An 18,643-nucleotide genomic window follows, 5' to 3' on the forward strand; every position below is an offset into this window, starting at 1 on the left:
GTATGATTTAAAAGCAAAGATCGTGGTATAAAATTGATAGTGAATGAAATAGATCACCTATTCAATTCCTAGTGCATGCGAACTGAAATATATGAAATTAAAGTAAATTTAAGTAAAGACTTAAGCTTCACAAAACATATGCATGATTGAAAACACTAACATTTGAAGCTCTTCACCTAAACAAAGAGGTTGACCAATGGTAAAGGACCCCAAGAAAGCATGTATCATAATCAATGGGAGGATAAAATTTATTTGCCAAACAGATACACATTTGAAAAATATTTAAAAGTCAAGTGTAGAATTCTGTTATTCCCAGGTGATCTCATAATCTGAAGGCTACGTTGTGGCATGTGTATATGAAAATGCCTACTTCTAAAAGTTATTTCAACATGTATGAAATTTTGAAGTTACCTAAAGATCATTTGCAAAGGGAAAAACGCTACACTATTTAGTAATGTAAGTATGATGGGTTGTTTACTTTGACAGAATCTGGAAAGAGCAACAACATAAAATACAGAACTCATTATTGGTGAGTATTGAGTTAAACATGGCAAGGGTGCTGAAAGGAGACCGACCTTACCCATTGTGCGGCATGTGATCCTTGAGTTATGTTTGATTAACTAAACTGCATATGAACATTTAGAGAACATTTAGAGCTGCATTCTAGCTTCTCTTGAGTACTCGGAAGGAATTAGCTGACAGTAGAAAAAAATATTTGTGTGAATTGATTTGATTAGTCTAGATTCTTAGATTGTAGATGATTGTTTTCCTTCCCTGTGAGGATTAGTTTATATATGGACAAAACACCCACTAGGCTATAGTTATTGTGAACACAAACTTCTTGGCAGTAGAGCCTAAGAGTTTTGAGAAGGCACCCCCCAACCCTAAGATAACACCTCAGCCTACATCTTGTCTAGTTGAGAGTAGGAGGGTGCATGCAGGCACAACATGCTGGTTTCTTGAGAGGACGTTCCTTCTTGTTACTGCCAACAAGGAAGGTTCGTAATGGAACTCTGATCTTGGGTCCTTCATCCAATACTTGTTGTTGGAACCTCACGAGGGTAAGCCGGATCCTTTGAACCTCTGATTCCAAAACCCGGGCCTTCTCTGAACCACTTTCTAATCTCTCTGATATTCTGGCATTTTGCTGACAGCTGATTAAAGTCTCTTCATCAGATTTATGTTCCCGGCCACTTTTATCATCCTGTATTCTACTAATACAAGCAAACACATATTTGACATCCTTTCTCAGTCTATTGTTGTGTTCTACCAACTGCTTGAGCTGTCCTTGGTGCTCTTTTAACTGTTTTTCGAGAGACTTATAATCCAATCCCTTATACCATCTGTCATCCTTCAATTTTTTATTCTTCTGCTTGACAGTCTTCAGCCTCTGTTGCAACTCCTGAATGGCATTTTGAAGGCTTTGAACTTTTTTATTGACAAAATCAAGCCGGGTCCAATATTTTCTGTTTTCCTCTTGCAAGATATCAAGTTCTCCAATATCATTGGTCTGTGCCAGGATTTTCACTTCATCAACCACCACCTCTTTCTCCTCTTGCGATTCCAATGATTCCACTTCAAACAACTCTGCCTTCCTACTATGGGAAAGCTCTTGAAAATCCACTTTTTTGCTATTAGTACCCTCACCTTTAAGTTGAATATTCTCCTGCTGTAGGATTTTTAATTGAGCCTGCAATCCTTTTATCTTGTCTTTCAATTTTTCTATGTCTACTACTGTGGGTTGCATCTCTACTGACTTCATTGCCAGATCTTGTGCTGCTTTAGACTTGACATCAATAACTTTGCCTTTTTCACTCAGTTCCTTAACTTGATTCTCTACCCTGGCATGCTTCTCCTGGAAAAGATCAAAATCTTCCAAAACAGTGTTATTTTTGCCAGTGATGGAGTCCAAATCATGAACACTCTCCTGCATTGGGAGCAATCCCTTATCTCTGCATGCATAAGAATCTGCGACCTCTATATCATATTCGTCATGCAACATTTTATCTTTCTCAAAGGACACTTCATTTTGATATTCAATTTCACATCCTTTCTCTAATGTCAGATACTTATCTCCCTCACTATTTAGCTCCCATTGAATTGAACCATTAGGTATACAACTCCTGTCTTCAATACGCTTGGTCTTATGGTTCAATTTTTTTCTATGACTGTATGATTGTGAGGGGCCATCATTGATGCCTTTTTTGTACTTCAAACCTAAAGCAGCTTCAAAGTTTTCAATCTCACATGACAGGCGCAAGGTATAATCTTTAAGCTTCTCATTTTCATGTTTCAAGCAAAGCATTTCTTGGAGGATTTCCTTAAGTTTATCTTCTGCAAGTTGGCAGCTTTCCACATCTAATGATACTCCACCTGGCTTTGGACCAATGACCAACTCAAGCAGCTTTAACACATGCATTTGGTGCTTTTTTGTTTCCTCAAGCTTGGCCTTTAAGCTCTCCACCTCTTTCGATTGTAGATGTTGTCCATCCTGAATGATCATTGTCTCCTGTAGTTGACCAGCATTTTGTGTGTGTTCATGTAGTTCCATTTTTTGTGAATTGTTTCCTGATTCTAATTGCATTTCCCCATTTAATGGATCCTCTAACCTGACATTGAAATCAGAATCTTCTGCAACAGATCCATGGGATTCATCTTTCAAAGTCTGATTTTTCTCTTCATACTCTGTGTCAACATGTTCAATCTGTGCCTGCAGCTTCTGCACGCCATAAACTCGACTTTCTTTTTCCCCACATGTTTCCAGGTTTGTTTCTTGCAATTTACTCCTGGCATCTTCAAGTGACTCCAGCAGATCATCCTGAAAAGCAGTTCAAACATCTAGTAAGTTTTCCCTTTAATATGTCAAGAAGTGCATCCTTTCCTTGTTTCGGTTGCATTGCTAGATGAAAATGTGCATGAAAATCAACTTTTCTTATTTAATAAGGAGAAAGTATGCTCAAAGAGTCACCAAGTCATACCATAAAACACAATGTCTAAATATTTGCAAAGCAATAAAAATTACCTTAAGTTTGTGAGTGTCCTTTTTGAGGGCATTCATTTGATCCAAAACTTCTTGCTTCAACATGCATACATCTTCTTTAAAAGGGCCAAGTAGGCTGAATATCGTTGCAACTTTAGCTCCTGCATTGTTCTTTCCAGTTTCCAGATCAGCAATATTTTGCTCAAGCAATTTTATGTAAGCAACCTGAGTTGTTGCCTCAGCATCTTGTTTCTTCTTCTCTTCTTCAAGCTCCCTTGTCTGTGCCTGAAGTAATTGGCATGCATGATAGATCTTTTGAATTCCATCTTTCAACAGTACATTCTCTAGCAGGGTGGATTGCTGGGCTTCAAACATTTCCTCTACATCTAGTTCCAATACAGTAGCCTGCTCAGTTTGATTTCGCAATTGACTTCTTAGCTCATCTCCTTCTTCTCTAAGCCATAAAACATCACTCTGCAGCTTCTTTTCCTGCACTTCACTAGAAAATAACTTCTTGCTAAGAATCTCGATCTTTCTTTGCATGCCATGCAATTCCTCTTTTGCTTTTGTCTTGTTTTTGTTTGCATCTGATAATTCTTGCTTGAGATGAATATTGTCATCTGTCAATGAGCACATTTGCTGTGAAAGTTCATTCACAGTCATTTGAATTCTGGCATGCTCCTGTTTCACATTTTCCATATCTTTTGATAATGCTATCTTTTCTTCATCAGAAGCTTGCAACTGCTGCCTTAGCTCACCAAGTATCTTGTCCTTTTCTTTCAACAGGTGATTACCAGTTTGTCGCTGAAGGTTTATTTGCTCACACTTTTCATTAAGCAGTTTAAACTCTTTCTGCAATGTATCTGCATGTCTCTTCTCCTCGTGGAATATTTGCATCACCTCCTGAAGTTTCTGTACCTTAGTTTCTAGCATTTGTGATTTTCTAGCACCTGTTTGCATTTTGCTTTCAAGCTCCATTTTCTCTTTGTGCAACTTGCTTAAACTTTCAACCAATTGCTGTACATGCTCATCCCTTTCAAGAATGTTACTCTCCAATATAGTAAGAAGATTCATTTGTGTGAGAAATTCAACAACAAACAATGTATTTTCTTGTTCAACAGCACAAAATCTGCCTTGTAATTGATCAATTTGTGTTTTAATTGCATTGTAATCTTGTAGAGTTCTCTGGTGTTCATCTTGCAATAACAAGTGCCCATCATGAGAACTAACTAAAGAATGTTGCAGATTCTTCAATTCTTCTTCTAGATTTCTTTCTGATTCGCTGAGATGGTTAATCTCCTCTGTCATTAAGGAAACTTGCAGCTGAAGTTTATTCAATGTCATTTCATCCATGGCACGTTCCTTCTTCATGCTTAAAAAATCTGCTGCCAATAATGCATTTTCTTCCTCAACAGCTTGCTGTCGCTGCCTTAATTCATCAAGCACTTTATCCTTTTCTTTTATTAAGTAACTATCAGTTTCTACTTGATGATTCATCTGTTCAAACTTTGCACTGAGAAGATTAAATTCACTCTGCAATGCATCTGCATGTCTCTTGTCAGCCTCAAAGCTTTGTACGGTTTTCTGAAGGTGATTCATCTCAACTTCTAACATTTGTGATTTTCTTGAACCTGTTTGCACCTCGTTTTCTAGCTCTTTTTTTTCTTCATCTAACTTCTGTAACCGTTCAATCAATTGCTGTATTTTCTCATCCCTTTCACCAAGATTACTTTCTAGGATAGTTATTAAACTTATTTGTGTCAGGACTTCAGTGAGAAACATCTGGGTTTCTTTTTCACCAACACAAAATCTGCCTTGTAATTCTGCAAGGTGTGCTTTGACAGAATCGTAATTTTGTAGAGTTCTGTGATGTTCATTTTGCAACACCAACTTTGCATTTTCAGAACTCATTAAAGCGTATTGCAAATTCCTTGTTTCTTCTTCTAGATTTCTGCCTCTCTCTTCAGTGACTTGCAATTGTATTCTTAGACTATCTGCTGCATGTTCTGAAATTAAAAGATCCTTTTGCAACTTTTCTAAGTTCTGAGAACTGATTGCGGCCTCTTCTTCAAGGGAATGTTTTTCTGATTGCATAACAGATACATCTGTTTTCAACTGTTCTACATGTATACTCATTGCTGCTACAACAGTGGAAAGTCTCTTGTTTGCTTCTTCAACACACAAAAGATCTGTTTGAATGATTTTGACTTTTTTTATAATATTATCAAACAGCTGCATGCTTTGTATGTGTGCATCTTCCTCTTGCCACCCCTCAATATCAGGTACAAGAAGTAAGTTCTGAAGTTTCTGAATCTGTAGTTTCAGTTCTTTGTTAAATTTCACTTTCAAAGAAAGGTTATCCACCAAGGAAACATTTTCCATGTTTTGTACGTGTAGTTCCCTTTCTACTTTTGTCATCCTTTCTTCTACAGCCATAAATTCTCCAATATGTTTTTGGCATTCATCTGATAGTGCTGTATTCCTCTCTTCCATTTGATCTAGTAATTGCTTTAACTTCCCCATCTCAATTTGAATTTTTTCCTGTTTTCCAGTTTCTTCTTGTATTTTAGTCCTCAAATCATTTCCATCTGCTTGCAATAGGGAAACCTGTTTTTCCAAATTACTTATTTGACTATGACATGCTGTGATGTCACAATCAGCTTTTTCTTTCTCACTTTGGAAAACATGCAGTTGCTCACGAAGGTGTTCGACATTTCCCAATAAGTTTTTCAACTTCTCCTCCAGCTCCAAGTTTTCTCTTTCAAGTTGAGAATGCCTTTTCTGGAAGTCATGTAAATGTGTTTCTAATACGTTCCTCTGGTTTTTCTGCTGCTCACTCTCAGCTGTTAGCATAAGCTTCTCTTCCTGCAAATCCTGGTACAAGAGATGCAGATTCTTCATGTCATCTTTAAGTTTCTCTATCTCTAGTGTGTGGACTGACACCAGATCTTCTATGGCTTTCTTTCTCTCTACCAGCTCTTCCTCCCGTTGTTTTACAATAGTTGACATTGTTGAGTTCTCATCATTATATTTTCTGCAAAGCTCTGTCAATTTTTGGTTGTCTTCTTGTAGACTTACAAAATAAGACTGTAAATTATTCAGGTCCAATCCTAATGGTTCAATTTGCTTCTCAATTGTCTGAAATCTTCTGTCCAAATCATTTCTTTCTTCTCGCAAGCAGTACAGTTCTTGCTGCAGAGCATTCCTCTGGTCCACACGAAATGCAACAGCATTTAACAAATCAATTTTCTCTTGCTTCATCTTGAAAATTTCCCCTTCTAGATCCTTGATGGACATTGATCCAGATGAGATTTGTTCAGCCATATTGCTATTTTGTTTTTGTAGCTCTGAAATCTCTCCCTGTAGAAATTTAATTTTTCTGTTGGCATCTTTAAGCCTCTGGGTTCCAACTTGTATCTCTGCTGTCAGTAATTTTTGCTGTTCCTGTGACTGACTTAAAGCCTGTTGACAGCTTTTCAGGGCTGCATCGATCCTCCTGCTGTTAGTTGTCTCATCTTGTAGTCTCATTCTAAGTTTCTGTTCCTCATTGCGCATAGAAGTCAATTCTTCTATTAGCAAGCCTGTCTTCTGGATTATATGCCCCTTCTCTAACTGAACAGCATTCTTCTCACTTTCTAAGTTGCGTGTCTTCTCTTCCATTATCTTCAAGTGCACAGCTCCAGCTGATAGCTCATCTTTAATCCTATTATTTTCTTCTTGTAAGAGAACCAATCTAACCTGCAAATCCTTTTCTTTATTTTTAGATGTCTGGAAAAGAATGAGATCATTTTGGCGCTTAAGAATCAAATTCTCTTTCTCTTCATGTAATTCTGAAAGAGCCTGTTGAAGATTTTGAGTTTCTTCTTCTGCCTTTTCCAGCCGCTGAACACCCTTCATAACCAGTTCACTAAGCCTTGTGTTCTCTTGTTGCAACTCATTAAGCTCATCTTTAACGTTATGCTTTTTATCATTTCTATCTCCATTTTGTTCATAGAAATCTGCAGACTGAATTCCTTTTTCTGTGCTCCCCTGGTTTGTGTTCTGTGATCCTGCTTTTAAATTTTGCATTTCTGTTTGAAGATTTTGATGTTGCTTGCTTTCAATTTCTAGTTTGAGTCTTAGTGCCTGCCCTTCATCGTCAAGCTCTTTGTTTTGCTTCTTCAAAGAGAATAATTGTTCCTCAAGAGAATTGATTTGTTTGACTTGAGACAATGAATCTTCTTTCATTTTCTGCTTCTCTATTTGGACATTATTCAACTCCTCTTGCAACTGCAATATCCTTTTCTCTAGGGCCTTGTATTCTTTGATTATATCAATCACCTGCTTCAATCCCTGTATTTTTGCTACTTCACTTGCATCCTCTGTTGCATTAGGAGAAGATATGGCCTTATTATGCACCTGAAAAGGAGAATCCACTTTCTGACCATCACTTTTAATCATTTCATCAGTATCAAATACACTCTTTGTTTTTAGTGGACTTTCAAAAGATTGATCACTTGCCCATTCCAAGCTAGATGCTTGAGGAAAGTCTCCATGCATTACATGCTGCATTTGGTTTGGAAATGCCTCTGCAATAGTATAATGCACTTGCCGCAGCTCCCCAGAAATATGATCATACCTTTCTGCTAAAGCACGATATGCTCTATAAAACTCTTCAACCAGATGCACAAGCTCTGGTCGTTTTTTGTAATACATTTCTGCCCGCTTGGCAAATGAATCGGCATCCTCTTCTATGAGCTTCAACATGGCTTTGACATTGGCATCCATATCTAGGGGCAGTACGAAAACATTATTTACAAAATATCAAATTGGATATTATTTGCTTTCATTCTGAATTGTATAGATATTTGCAATTTCTACACATCAGTGATAAATAATATGGTACACGATGATGTCAAGCTTAACCATAATGAGATCTAATAGTGTTGTTGCCTTTGTACAAATATGCAGGAAAACAATCCATAATATCATAGTAGAAAAAAACACCAAATGATAATGAAAATAAAAAAGAAAACACATTTTATCTTCCTCGGCGATACAAATGAAATGTTCCTTTTTCGGGGAGTGTTGTCTGCATTGACCCACTCTCTGCGACCTTGATCAAATTCAATTTCTTTATTCAATTTGCCCTATATGGGAAAATTTTATATAGGATATTTATAGTTTCAAGATGTTTACTTGAGAAAATTCATGTTGTCTTTTCCTTTTGTTTTCTTTAACATATTATACATTTTCTTAAACCTATCCTTTAGGGCCTACTATGCTTCATGTGATGGCCTTTTCTAATAGGGCAGCAATCAGTGCAGATTTCTAAAAACCGTATAAGAGACAGGGTGACAGCTATAATCTATGATGGACTGAGAGAAACCTGAATTATATGGTAAAGATCCCAAAGCTTATGCTTATGATGATTTTGAATTTCAAATAGTTTATATCCAGTAAAAAAAGCTGACCTTGAAGCACACTATCAGCAACAGCCAGTTAGTTCCTAGGGATTAAAAGCACATATAGACAGAGAATAAGGGCCTTTTATATATAAGATACTCTTCTATGATAGATGCAGAAACTAAATCCCCAGCAAGGCCTTAAAGTTCATTTTTAGTTCCCAGCCTACCCAACATGCATCTTGGCACATTAGAACTTCCTTTGCGAACAAAAGCTTGCCTTCACTTTACCTTATATATATTTTTCAAGTTTATCCCTTTGGTTTCAGTCTCATGATATGATTGCAGAAACCAAGCCTTGCTTAGTACAGGACGTGATCCAAGATATATTTTTATCACAATCTACAGCCTTGGTCTTAGCCAGACCTGAAAGACTCTTAAACTCACTTCAATGCATGCTCTCACCTGAATGTGTTTTGGGTGAAGTTTGTTGTTGTGCAAGTCTTTTACATTAATAATTGTGTATGATTCATCTATTGATCTGTGCAAAGTTTTAGGAGATGGCAATATTAGCTCATGTAGAAGGAATCAAGTAAAGTTATAGAGTTTGGACGGAGGAGTCCCTTTTGGCATTTTAGAACAAAGAAGTATTTTCTTGTTTGCCATAAAATCAAGGAAAAAACCCAACTGTTACACTTCCAAGTGACCAGACATTCAATACTGCTGACTGAATCTATTTTTCTGCTGGTGAGAATTGGGGCTCAAATGTTGCCACGCTGCAACCCAACTAAGTGTGTCTATGGAAACAAGGTTGTCAATGGTTAAGTTTTTAACTTCAACGCAAGTTAGGGCTTGAATCATTGGGGCTAAACCATAATATAAATGCAATTTCTGTGAATGGAAACCCAAAGAAAGATGTACAAGAGTGAGAGGTCATTCAGTATCTAGAAAAGGGTGTGGTGTCCAAGCTTGAAAGTTATCTTTGAAGGGCCAGGAAGAACAAATATTGATGGCATGCACTAAAAGACTGCATATTTCAGAAATCAACAAAGATACCGAACATAATTTCATGCTTTAACTTGGGTGAGCTTAATTCTTTAAGACAGGCTCAACTTGCTTATCTCAACCTAGGTGCTGTAAACTAAGGTTTGGATTTGCATGTATTGATTTGGTCGGTGTGCAAATGGGTCAATTTGGTAAATCTGCATACGGTGAATTTGGTAGTTCTACAGATGAAGTCACACTGTTTATTTAGCACCTCATGTGTGCAATTTACACATAGCAAGCCACCATTTCTCCGTCAAGCTATATGTGTTCACGCTATCCTAGCTCACCTCCCCTCAATTGTTACATATAGACCATGGGTAGCCTTCTAATATATTTCTTTTAATGTGTGGTAGGAAATTGTGTTTTGAATAGAATAGTCATTCTTCTACTGCAATTTCTTTTGCTTCCTAAGTTGTGTATCAGTCTGCTTTATAGGGTAGAAGGTTGTTTTCTTAGGCACAATTGAATCTAGGGAGCTTTAAATGATTACATGTCAAATGTCAACTTGGTATCAAAGTCATTCAATGGGTCCTCCTCACAGTCCTTTGTCTTTTTAGGTTACTTAGTTGACATTACAGATTTTGAAAGGCCATTTTCAGATTCCGGTGTCTCAAAGATTTGTGCATAATTTTCACCTGTCTTTCATCCAACAGAGTCTATAATCCCAAGAATGTCTTTTGTCTCTCTCTTAGGAGCTCTTGTGACTGATAACAGACCATTTGAAGCCAAGAGCCATCCCTTTCTAATGTGAGTCATTCCAAACCTGACTTTGTAGACTGCCTACCTGCAAGCCAAGCTTTCCCTTGCTCACTACTTTCTCATATTTGTCCACTAAATATTCCTCACTCAATGTCAGTGACCTACATTGTCATTCTTGCTTGCCTATATGCAAGCTTACAAGACCAACCAACCTCATTTGTTGTCTTTGGCATAGGAATGAACCTTTTATCATCAACCATTATCATTTGTGATTCCATATTTCAAACCTTGTTATCCCACAACAAGACAACCCCATATTGCGAAGCTCACAAGGCCAACCAACCTCATAACGCTTATATGAGCCTCTGTCAAATTTATGAAAAAATGGATGTGCAAAGTTAGGTTGTTCCTGCTATGAGAAGAGCTTCCCTCAATTTCCACCTGCCTTCATGGTAATAAAATCAGTTGAGTATGTGCAAACCATACTACTGAATAAGTATGTACCCCTACAACAAGCTAAGTGCAGTAAATGCATTCAAGATACTGGTAGGTAGGGCATGTGATGAAGGAAGCACTTGGTCATACAACAAAGCAGACACTAAACTGTACAGTGATCTTCTTGAGGTGTACAGCATCATCATACTTCTCAAAAGTACCTACAGGGCATATCATATTTCAGGCTATATTGAGGATGTAGTAGGCTGGGCAAATGGAACTATGACAACTAATAGGCTAGAATTAACTCCATCATCCACTTATACGCAAAATCAAGAAAAATTTACTTGAATAGTAATAGCTAAAATTGTGTCTCAAATAGTTACTCTCTTCTTTTGTACTAGCACGTCTTTATTATATAATGCAGAATCATACTCAACACAGCCTTTACTATTTTACAAATCTGCTAAAATAGTTATCAATGAGAACATTTAGATATTATATATGGTCTTTTGAGATGTAAGATCCTGTTTCAAAAGCACTTTCTATTAATCTATCCTGGGCTATTCGATTCAAAACCTTTTAAGTTGAACTCTGCAATCGCTTCCTTTGTCATATAATTTCCCTTTCACACTCCTAATATGGTTCACTTTCACACCATTCTAGAAATTGCAAGTACTATTAAATCACAAATACGAACCAACTGATAACTTGATTCCCATTTTGTAATTTATGATGTCTGCTAAACAAAGGAAAACTATCTTTCTAATGATTTTCTTGAGCGTGAGAACTATAATAGTCATGAGGCTGAACAACTTAGGAGAGGTTTTAAAGTAGTAGCAATAGTCATTGGCTATGTTTGATTTTTTGGAACTTTGTAATTAGTTTATAGGTCGACTCTGTACGAGCTATATTGTAATTGAAATTTTATCAAGTGTAACCATCTAATTATTTATGCACTATGAAGTATGCTTTGTGCAATGCAATGTAATTAGCGATATGAATATAAAAAACAAAATCCTATTTTCTACAATTCATGCGTTAAACTCTATTTTATTTGCTCTCTATATATCTATGCTAAGGAAATGCTCTTAAATTTTATTTTTTAAAAGTACTTTGTCATTTTTCTATATTTTTTTATGTTTTTTTTAATCTGTTTTTTTCCCCTTTTTTTCAAAAAATCTTATACTTTTAGTCTGCTGATTTTTTCACCAAACAATTTTTGCTGCTATGATTGGAACAGAGCTAGAAGACAGAGTTTGACACTTCTTGATGGGTCATGTTGCAAAAGAGGTCCATTATGTTGGCTGAAAATGATCGGGTAGGGAGTGGGACATCTCTAGAAATTTTTGGGAAGAAGTTGCAGACTCCAAAACAACCCAGAAAACTGTTTTGGTGAATCCATTGCTTTCAACAGGTGAAGAACATGTCCAAAGCCCAGCAAATGTGCCTTTGGCCCATAGCAGAGTTGGCAATCTCATCGCAGAGTAGCCAGAACATGACTTTTGAAGAGTTTTTACAGTTTCATCTTTTCTCAGTTTCCATTTGGTTTCCATTTTCCATGTATGAGAGACTCAAGGGAGGTGATATTTTGCTTCTCCATGAAATTAGTGGGGTTAGCACTCATTGTGAAGTGAGTTTGTCTGTTCTTTGACTATTGAAGTGTGTTGTAGCTAGCCTTTTCATGGTGAATACTTGCAGGTGTGTTGAGAGCTGGAAAGTTGTGCGAGCTCATGGATGTTGTGGTGATATTGTAAACATCTGTAATCAGCCTTTCAATTGTTGAACAAGGGACTATTTACACTCCAGAGCTGGAACTTTTCACCCATGTAGGGTTTTCTCCAAAAGTTATTGTGTTTACCAGTCTAATGTATATGTTTTTATCTGTTATTTCCACATGTTGGGACGATAAATGTGTTTTTCTTGATATACACTTGTCTTTGTTTTCTTGACATTCATTTTAAGTCGTTAAGAGTCCATATTGAGAGTATTTTTTTAGTTCATTTCATTGTACATCCATTTGCTACTGACAAAGTGAGGAATATCCTCCCTATTTACAAATCATTATATTTTAATCAAAGATAACATAAGGTTGCCACAAGAGGTAGACCAAACACTCTATTGATGTCCTTCACAACATGAATGAGGGCCAACATGTCAAGATTTACACCAAAAGCAACTAACAAAAAATGTGTACTTAGTTTTCTCAACAATTTTTTTGTTATTCTATTACCCTAGTATTTTCCCGGAATGGATAACATGATATAGGTTATAACATGAATTGGATTTTCTAACAGAATTTGGAAATGGACTAGAACATAGATTAGAAATGTCACTTACTTCATTAATTGTGTAAGGCTTGTATATGATGCTCTTTACCTCCAACACTAACTATAGCAAACTAAATTCTTCTTTTAAATATCCCAAAGTTTTCCATTGTGGTATTTAAGTCATTGATAACTACAAATCGCAGTGTTAGGGAGCTTATGTTGTGATAGATTAAATATTGCATAATAGTTGGTATATGTTGGTTGTAAATAGGATTAAATCGACACTTGTGGAAAGAAAAAAATTCAAGAGATATAATATACAAATCTTCAATTTTGATATTATATTAACTCCTTAAGAAATTGGCAAACTTTAATTCCACTAACATACCTCTCAGGATAGATTTGGTTTACACACAACTGCATTTTCTCTATGTTCCCCAAGGACATGGCACCTGCCCTTTTGAACACGTACCTGTATTGTCAATGTTCAAGGGATGCCTCGCAAATCTCCCCCAGCATCCCCTGACCCTCAAATTCAAACATAAACATTTCTGAAATGCATAGGAAACAGAAACAACAATTGAAGATAGCAGATCATGCCTATGCCAAAAAATCAAAATATGAGAAAAAAAGAGCCCAGGTTGAATTGAAATTTAATTTATTATCTTGTTTTATGGCCCCCACGCCACATTTAGACCGAAAAGAGCAAAAGATAGCTCTTTCTTCCATTCCAAACCTTATTTACATACCCAAAAAAAAATATTGTGAAGAGCAAGGTGTAGATTGATGTATGAAAACTGGGGAAGCAAAGTGAAGCATTAGTAAGCAGTGAGCACTAAGGAGAAGTGGGAAGTAGGGCAGCAGCAAAGGTTCGAGTACGTTTCTTTTCTTTTTTTCTAATTATTTTCGAAGTTCCAACAAAAGAAAATTTTCTTCTTCTTTTTTTATCTATATTCAGTTTGTACTTGGGTTCTTTTCTTTCTCACAAAACAAAATGGACAGCAGTAATGACAATAGTGAACATGACATAGAAGAAACAAATATAAGAATTTAAGGCTCAATTGGGGATTTTATCAAGGTGTGGGAGTGGTGTGGATGAAGAACAGCCTACATTATAAGTTCCTCTGTTACCCAGGGACGCGCACCTGGTATTTTTTTCAGGCATCCCTCTCCTGGGGACAGGGAACTCCTAGGGGACATCCCCATAACTTCTGCATATAGACAGTTCCTATATTACCCAGGGATGTGTCCCTGGTATTTTTTTCAGGCATCCCCGTCCAGGGGACAGGGGACATCCCCATAACTTCTGCATATAGGCAATGATTTTTGAGAATAAATTCTATTAGATATTTGACTTTGACTATCAACTTAGCACAAATTTGCCATAAGAACTCTGCTGGTTCTTATATGTTAAGGTTCTATAATGTATATGTGCATGTTCTCATATGAATATTTTAGATTTCCCTATATATTTTAATTTTCCCTATTTTTATATAGCCGTCCCCTTTGCCGTCCCCAAAATTGACAAAAAAAATCACCGTCGCAGAAATGCATACCCCCATCCCCTACGATCCCCGTCCCGGAAACTCGGAATAACATAATTTATAACCTGTTTTAGTGTCCTTCCACCCTCTTGAAACCTCATGCAAAAGGCCCTTTCAAACCTTCTAAAACTCTTCTCCAATTTGTGATAGCTCTAGACAAAGACAAAAAGAAAATCAAGGGGTAGTAGAGTGTAGTTGTGTCATATTTGCAACAAATATTTTTATAGGAGTGACACCGAAGTATATAGTCACCTCTTGGGCATTACAAAACAAGGGGTTAATGTTTGTCCAAATATAAAGATAGCTGAGAAGAAGAGGTTAATAGATTGTTTGTGGAGGGAGAAGCAAGGTCTAAGGATAGAGCTCGCACAATTGCACAATCAGCTATGCCTTCCATGGTTGCTAATAGTACTCGTGTTGTTTCTAAGAAAGGAAAGAGAAAGATTAACAATAGCACAAAGGCAAGGATTGTTGCAGGTATGTCCAATATGCAAGCACAAGAAATAGTGTCTTCCATTGCCAATTTTCTCTTTACTCATTCCATCCTATTTTATGTGGCACATACTCTTTATTTCAAACATATGTTCAAAGATGCATTTTTTGTTAGTCCCCCATTTACCCACTAGAAAATATAAATTATGCACTGCCCTCATTGACAGAAAATATTTGAAGGTGAATTTAGAGATGGAAGACATGAGGTAGACTTGGATGAGGACAGGTTGCTCTATTGTCATGGATGAGTGGACCAATATTAAACATCAGCTACTCATCAACATCATAGTCGCATGTGCAATTTGCTCTTATTTTCTTAAGAGATTGATTGTTCAAGGAAATGTAAGAATGCAGACTTCTAATTTCAAATTTTGAGAGAGAACATAAAGGAGGTTGGGGCCTCAAATGTTAAACAATTGGTCACCAATTCAGTGCATGCGTGCAAATTTTAAGGTGAATTTAGTGATGGAAGACATGAGGTAGACTTGGATGAGGACAGGTTGCTCTATTGTCATGGATGAGTGGACCAATATTAAACATCAGCTACTCATCAACATCATAGTCACATGTGCAATTGGCTCTTCTTTTCTTGAGAGTTATTGATTGTTCAAGGAAATGTAAGAATGCAGACTTCTAATTTCAAATTTTGCAAGAGAACATAAAGGAGGTTGGGGCCTCAAATGTTAAATAATTGGTCACCAATTCAGTGCATGTGTGCAAATTAGTTGGCATGAAGGTAGAGGTTACTTACAGGCATCTCTTTGGGACTCCAAGCTGTGTTCATGCATTGAAAGACATAGGGAAGATAGATTGGGTGAAGCAAGTGGTCTAGAAGCTAAAGATATTCAAATGCATTTGCAACCACCTCACCTCACTTGCTCTCTTCTTAACTTTTTTGAGGAAGGAATTTCTCAATCCTACAAAAGCTGCATAAATAGGTTACTTCAGTATATTAAACCAAATGCTTGAAGCGCAAGAGGCTCTACAATTGATGTTAATTGATCTAGAGTAGGGTGGATGGCCTAATGCAAACACTACTGAAGGAAAGGTTGTGAAACAAGAGATCCTTGATGCCAACCATTGGACCATTGTAACGTATGAGAATTCTGAGTTTTTATTAAATTGTTAAATTGTTTATATTTGTAACTTGACAATATTATTCAGTATTGTATTAGCATTCACACTGTCATTTAAGTCTTATAATCTTATTCTCTCTTAAATTATGTTTACAGATATGATTGCTCCTTCATCTCATATATTGTATATATATAATTAGATATGGCAATTCGGGCTATCCTAGCCTTGGAGAGATTTATGATACATTTGACATGTTTGGTCAGATGAAGCAAGCAATCTATGATAGAGATCCTAATTGGGATCATATGAGTAGCATGTTAAACCCATTGTGATGTAGCAATAGAACGCTATGAGCACCTTGCTTCATATGGCAGCCTTTGCTCAAAATCCCAAAAGGTATGCACCAAAGGCTAGGAGACTAACTCCTAATGATGAAGAGGTAAAGGTTAATGAAGACCCTTTGAAAGATGTATTCAAGTGAAGAGTCAACCTTGCTTCACACACAATAGCTTGCCCTTACTAGTAACATTCAACAAACCAGATGCGACAGTAGAGCAACCTTAGCTCAAACTGACCATGTTGGATGGTGAACATGGCATGACAAGGATACACCTAAGTTGAGGATTCTTTCCATTTGCCCCCTTTCATATGTTGTTAATAACTTAATTCCTCTATTGTAGAGAGGAATTGGTCCACAGATGTCTTCATCCACTTTTCCAAGAGGAACAAGTTTCCCTCTCAATGAACAAAGAAGTCGGTAGCTTTGCATGGTGTCTTGTCACTTCAAGATCAACAAACCCTAGCTCTATGATGGGACGTTCACCTAGAAGACAACACACAAATCAATGAGAAGCCACAAGAGGGATCAATTGGGACTCTATGAGGCAACCCCTCATAGTGGAATTGACTTAGACTTGGACTCAAGCTCCAATACCCATTTTGGTAAGTGTTAGTAGATGTTGTTGGTGTAATTAATTATTCATGTTGGATGTTATTACACCTTATTTAAGTTTACTTAGGATAATGCATTTCATTGTAGTTTGGGTATGAGACACTTGGGTGTTTGTGCCACATTGGGATAGTGTGTGTAGGAGAATTTCCACCTTTTATGGTGTGATCTTGTTACTATTCTATCATATCCACTTATTGTGGAGTGATAATTCCACCTTTGGTGGGTGATCCACCTCATGTGGAATATTTTATTGTTTCTCCTATCTACCACACCTATTTCCTACCTACCCTTGTTTCTTATTGAGCCACATGGCATGTTTGTGTGCCCACATATCCATATAGCCTTGCCTATATAAGCAGGCTCATATTCATTGTATGTAACAACTATTGAACAATTCATCATTTATCCATTAATGGGAGTGCAGTTTATTCTTGTCCTATATTTTCTCTCTCTATTTTGTACTTTTCATTGAGCTCTTGATCTTGGCAAAATCTCACATGGTATCATAACCATTAAAGCGTCATTGATTCGTCTTTGAGAGGCATTGTTGAAGGACGTCAAGAGGCAGATCTGAGAAGCAGCATCTTTTGGAAGCGTCCTAGACCAGATCCAACCTCTCCATCACGTTCAAGTGGCCGTTTCCATGAATTTTGACTATAAATTCACCTATATTGGGTGAAAGTCAACTTTGGGGCTTGGAGGAAAATTCAACCTATTAGGGTGTACGGTACAATTTTTTCAAAAACAAAAAATTTAAAAATTATATTTTTTGCGAAATATTTTTTTATTTTTAAATTCCAATTTCTTTTAAAAATATTTCTCACTTTTTTAAAAGTCTTTTTTAATATCAAAAAAAAAAAAATCAAAATATATATATAAATTTCGGGGGGGTCCCTTGACCACCCCCCTTACGTGTCATAGCCTGCCTCTGTCACTTTTCTGCAGGGCGTACTGCAAGGTTCGTACCGACCCCCGACGCGTGTTCATTCTACGACCGACAATCACTCACCGGTCGCTCCCGCCGAGCACTCAACAGTTTCCCAGTCACCGTCGCAGCTGGCACCCAACCTCTAGCGCCAGTCTCCCGCCGATCAAGCCCCCGTACACCGGCGACCCCTGCAACGTGACCGGCACAACGCCACGTGGCACCTATTTACTTGTCGTGACTTGCAGTCTACACATAGTCAGCACAACACATGTCTATCACGTCGTCGCCAAATCAGCGAACACATCACATTTCGTACACCACACAGACCATCTGTACAGCCACATCAGCTTGACACTGTACTGCCACATCATTTTTTCTACCAATCGGATTGTGACACATCAACAGTCTGTACCGTACGAACACATAGTCAACAAGGGAGGTGAAGTTTTCGCGACAGCTAGACAGCCGTCAAATTTAACCTCGTGTTTCACTAACGTCATCATTTTTTCAAAAATTTATCAGCCCCCTCCCGTTAAGCTTTTTGATTTTGCAGTTCAACTTGGGAAGGCCATATCTTGTTCATTTTTGCTCCTTTTTTGGTGCAATTGTTTATGAAATGGGCTACTTTTTAGTGTACTTTCTCGTGGTGGAATTATTTTCTGATTTTGATGGACAGATTTTTCAAAAATCTCATTTTTTGGTGATTGTATTTGTCCAATCCCTATTTCTGCCACTTTCGGGAGTCCGTTTGGGCTCATACGAACTCCTTTTCAGGTGTCGTTTTTTTGAAAGTGTATAATTTTTCCTCTACTTTCATAATCTACTATGAGTTTGT

At 37.1% G+C, this 18,643-nt stretch overlaps 1 protein-coding gene across 2 annotated transcripts in view; it reads right to left on the reverse strand.

The window, feature by feature from the left end:
- Nucleotides 1–500: 500 nt before the first annotated feature.
- Nucleotides 501–18,643, reverse strand: part of LOC131033989 (protein NETWORKED 1D) — a 28,758-nt gene continuing 10,615 nt past the window's right edge. For both annotated transcript variants that reach the window (XM_057965311.2, XM_057965310.2), the window contains exons 3-4: nt 3,023–7,749; nt 501–2,818 (exon numbers count right to left, since the gene is read on the reverse strand). In XM_057965311.2, coding sequence (XP_057821294.2) covers nt 914–2,818; nt 3,023–7,749 — 6,632 coding nt within the window. In that variant the 3' untranslated portion in view covers nt 501–913. The remainder of the gene's footprint in view (nt 2,819–3,022; nt 7,750–18,643) is intronic.

Source organism: Cryptomeria japonica, chromosome 7, assembly GCF_030272615.1.
Source record: "Cryptomeria japonica chromosome 7, Sugi_1.0, whole genome shotgun sequence".
NCBI lineage: Eukaryota > Viridiplantae > Streptophyta > Pinopsida > Cupressales > Cupressaceae > Cryptomeria > Cryptomeria japonica.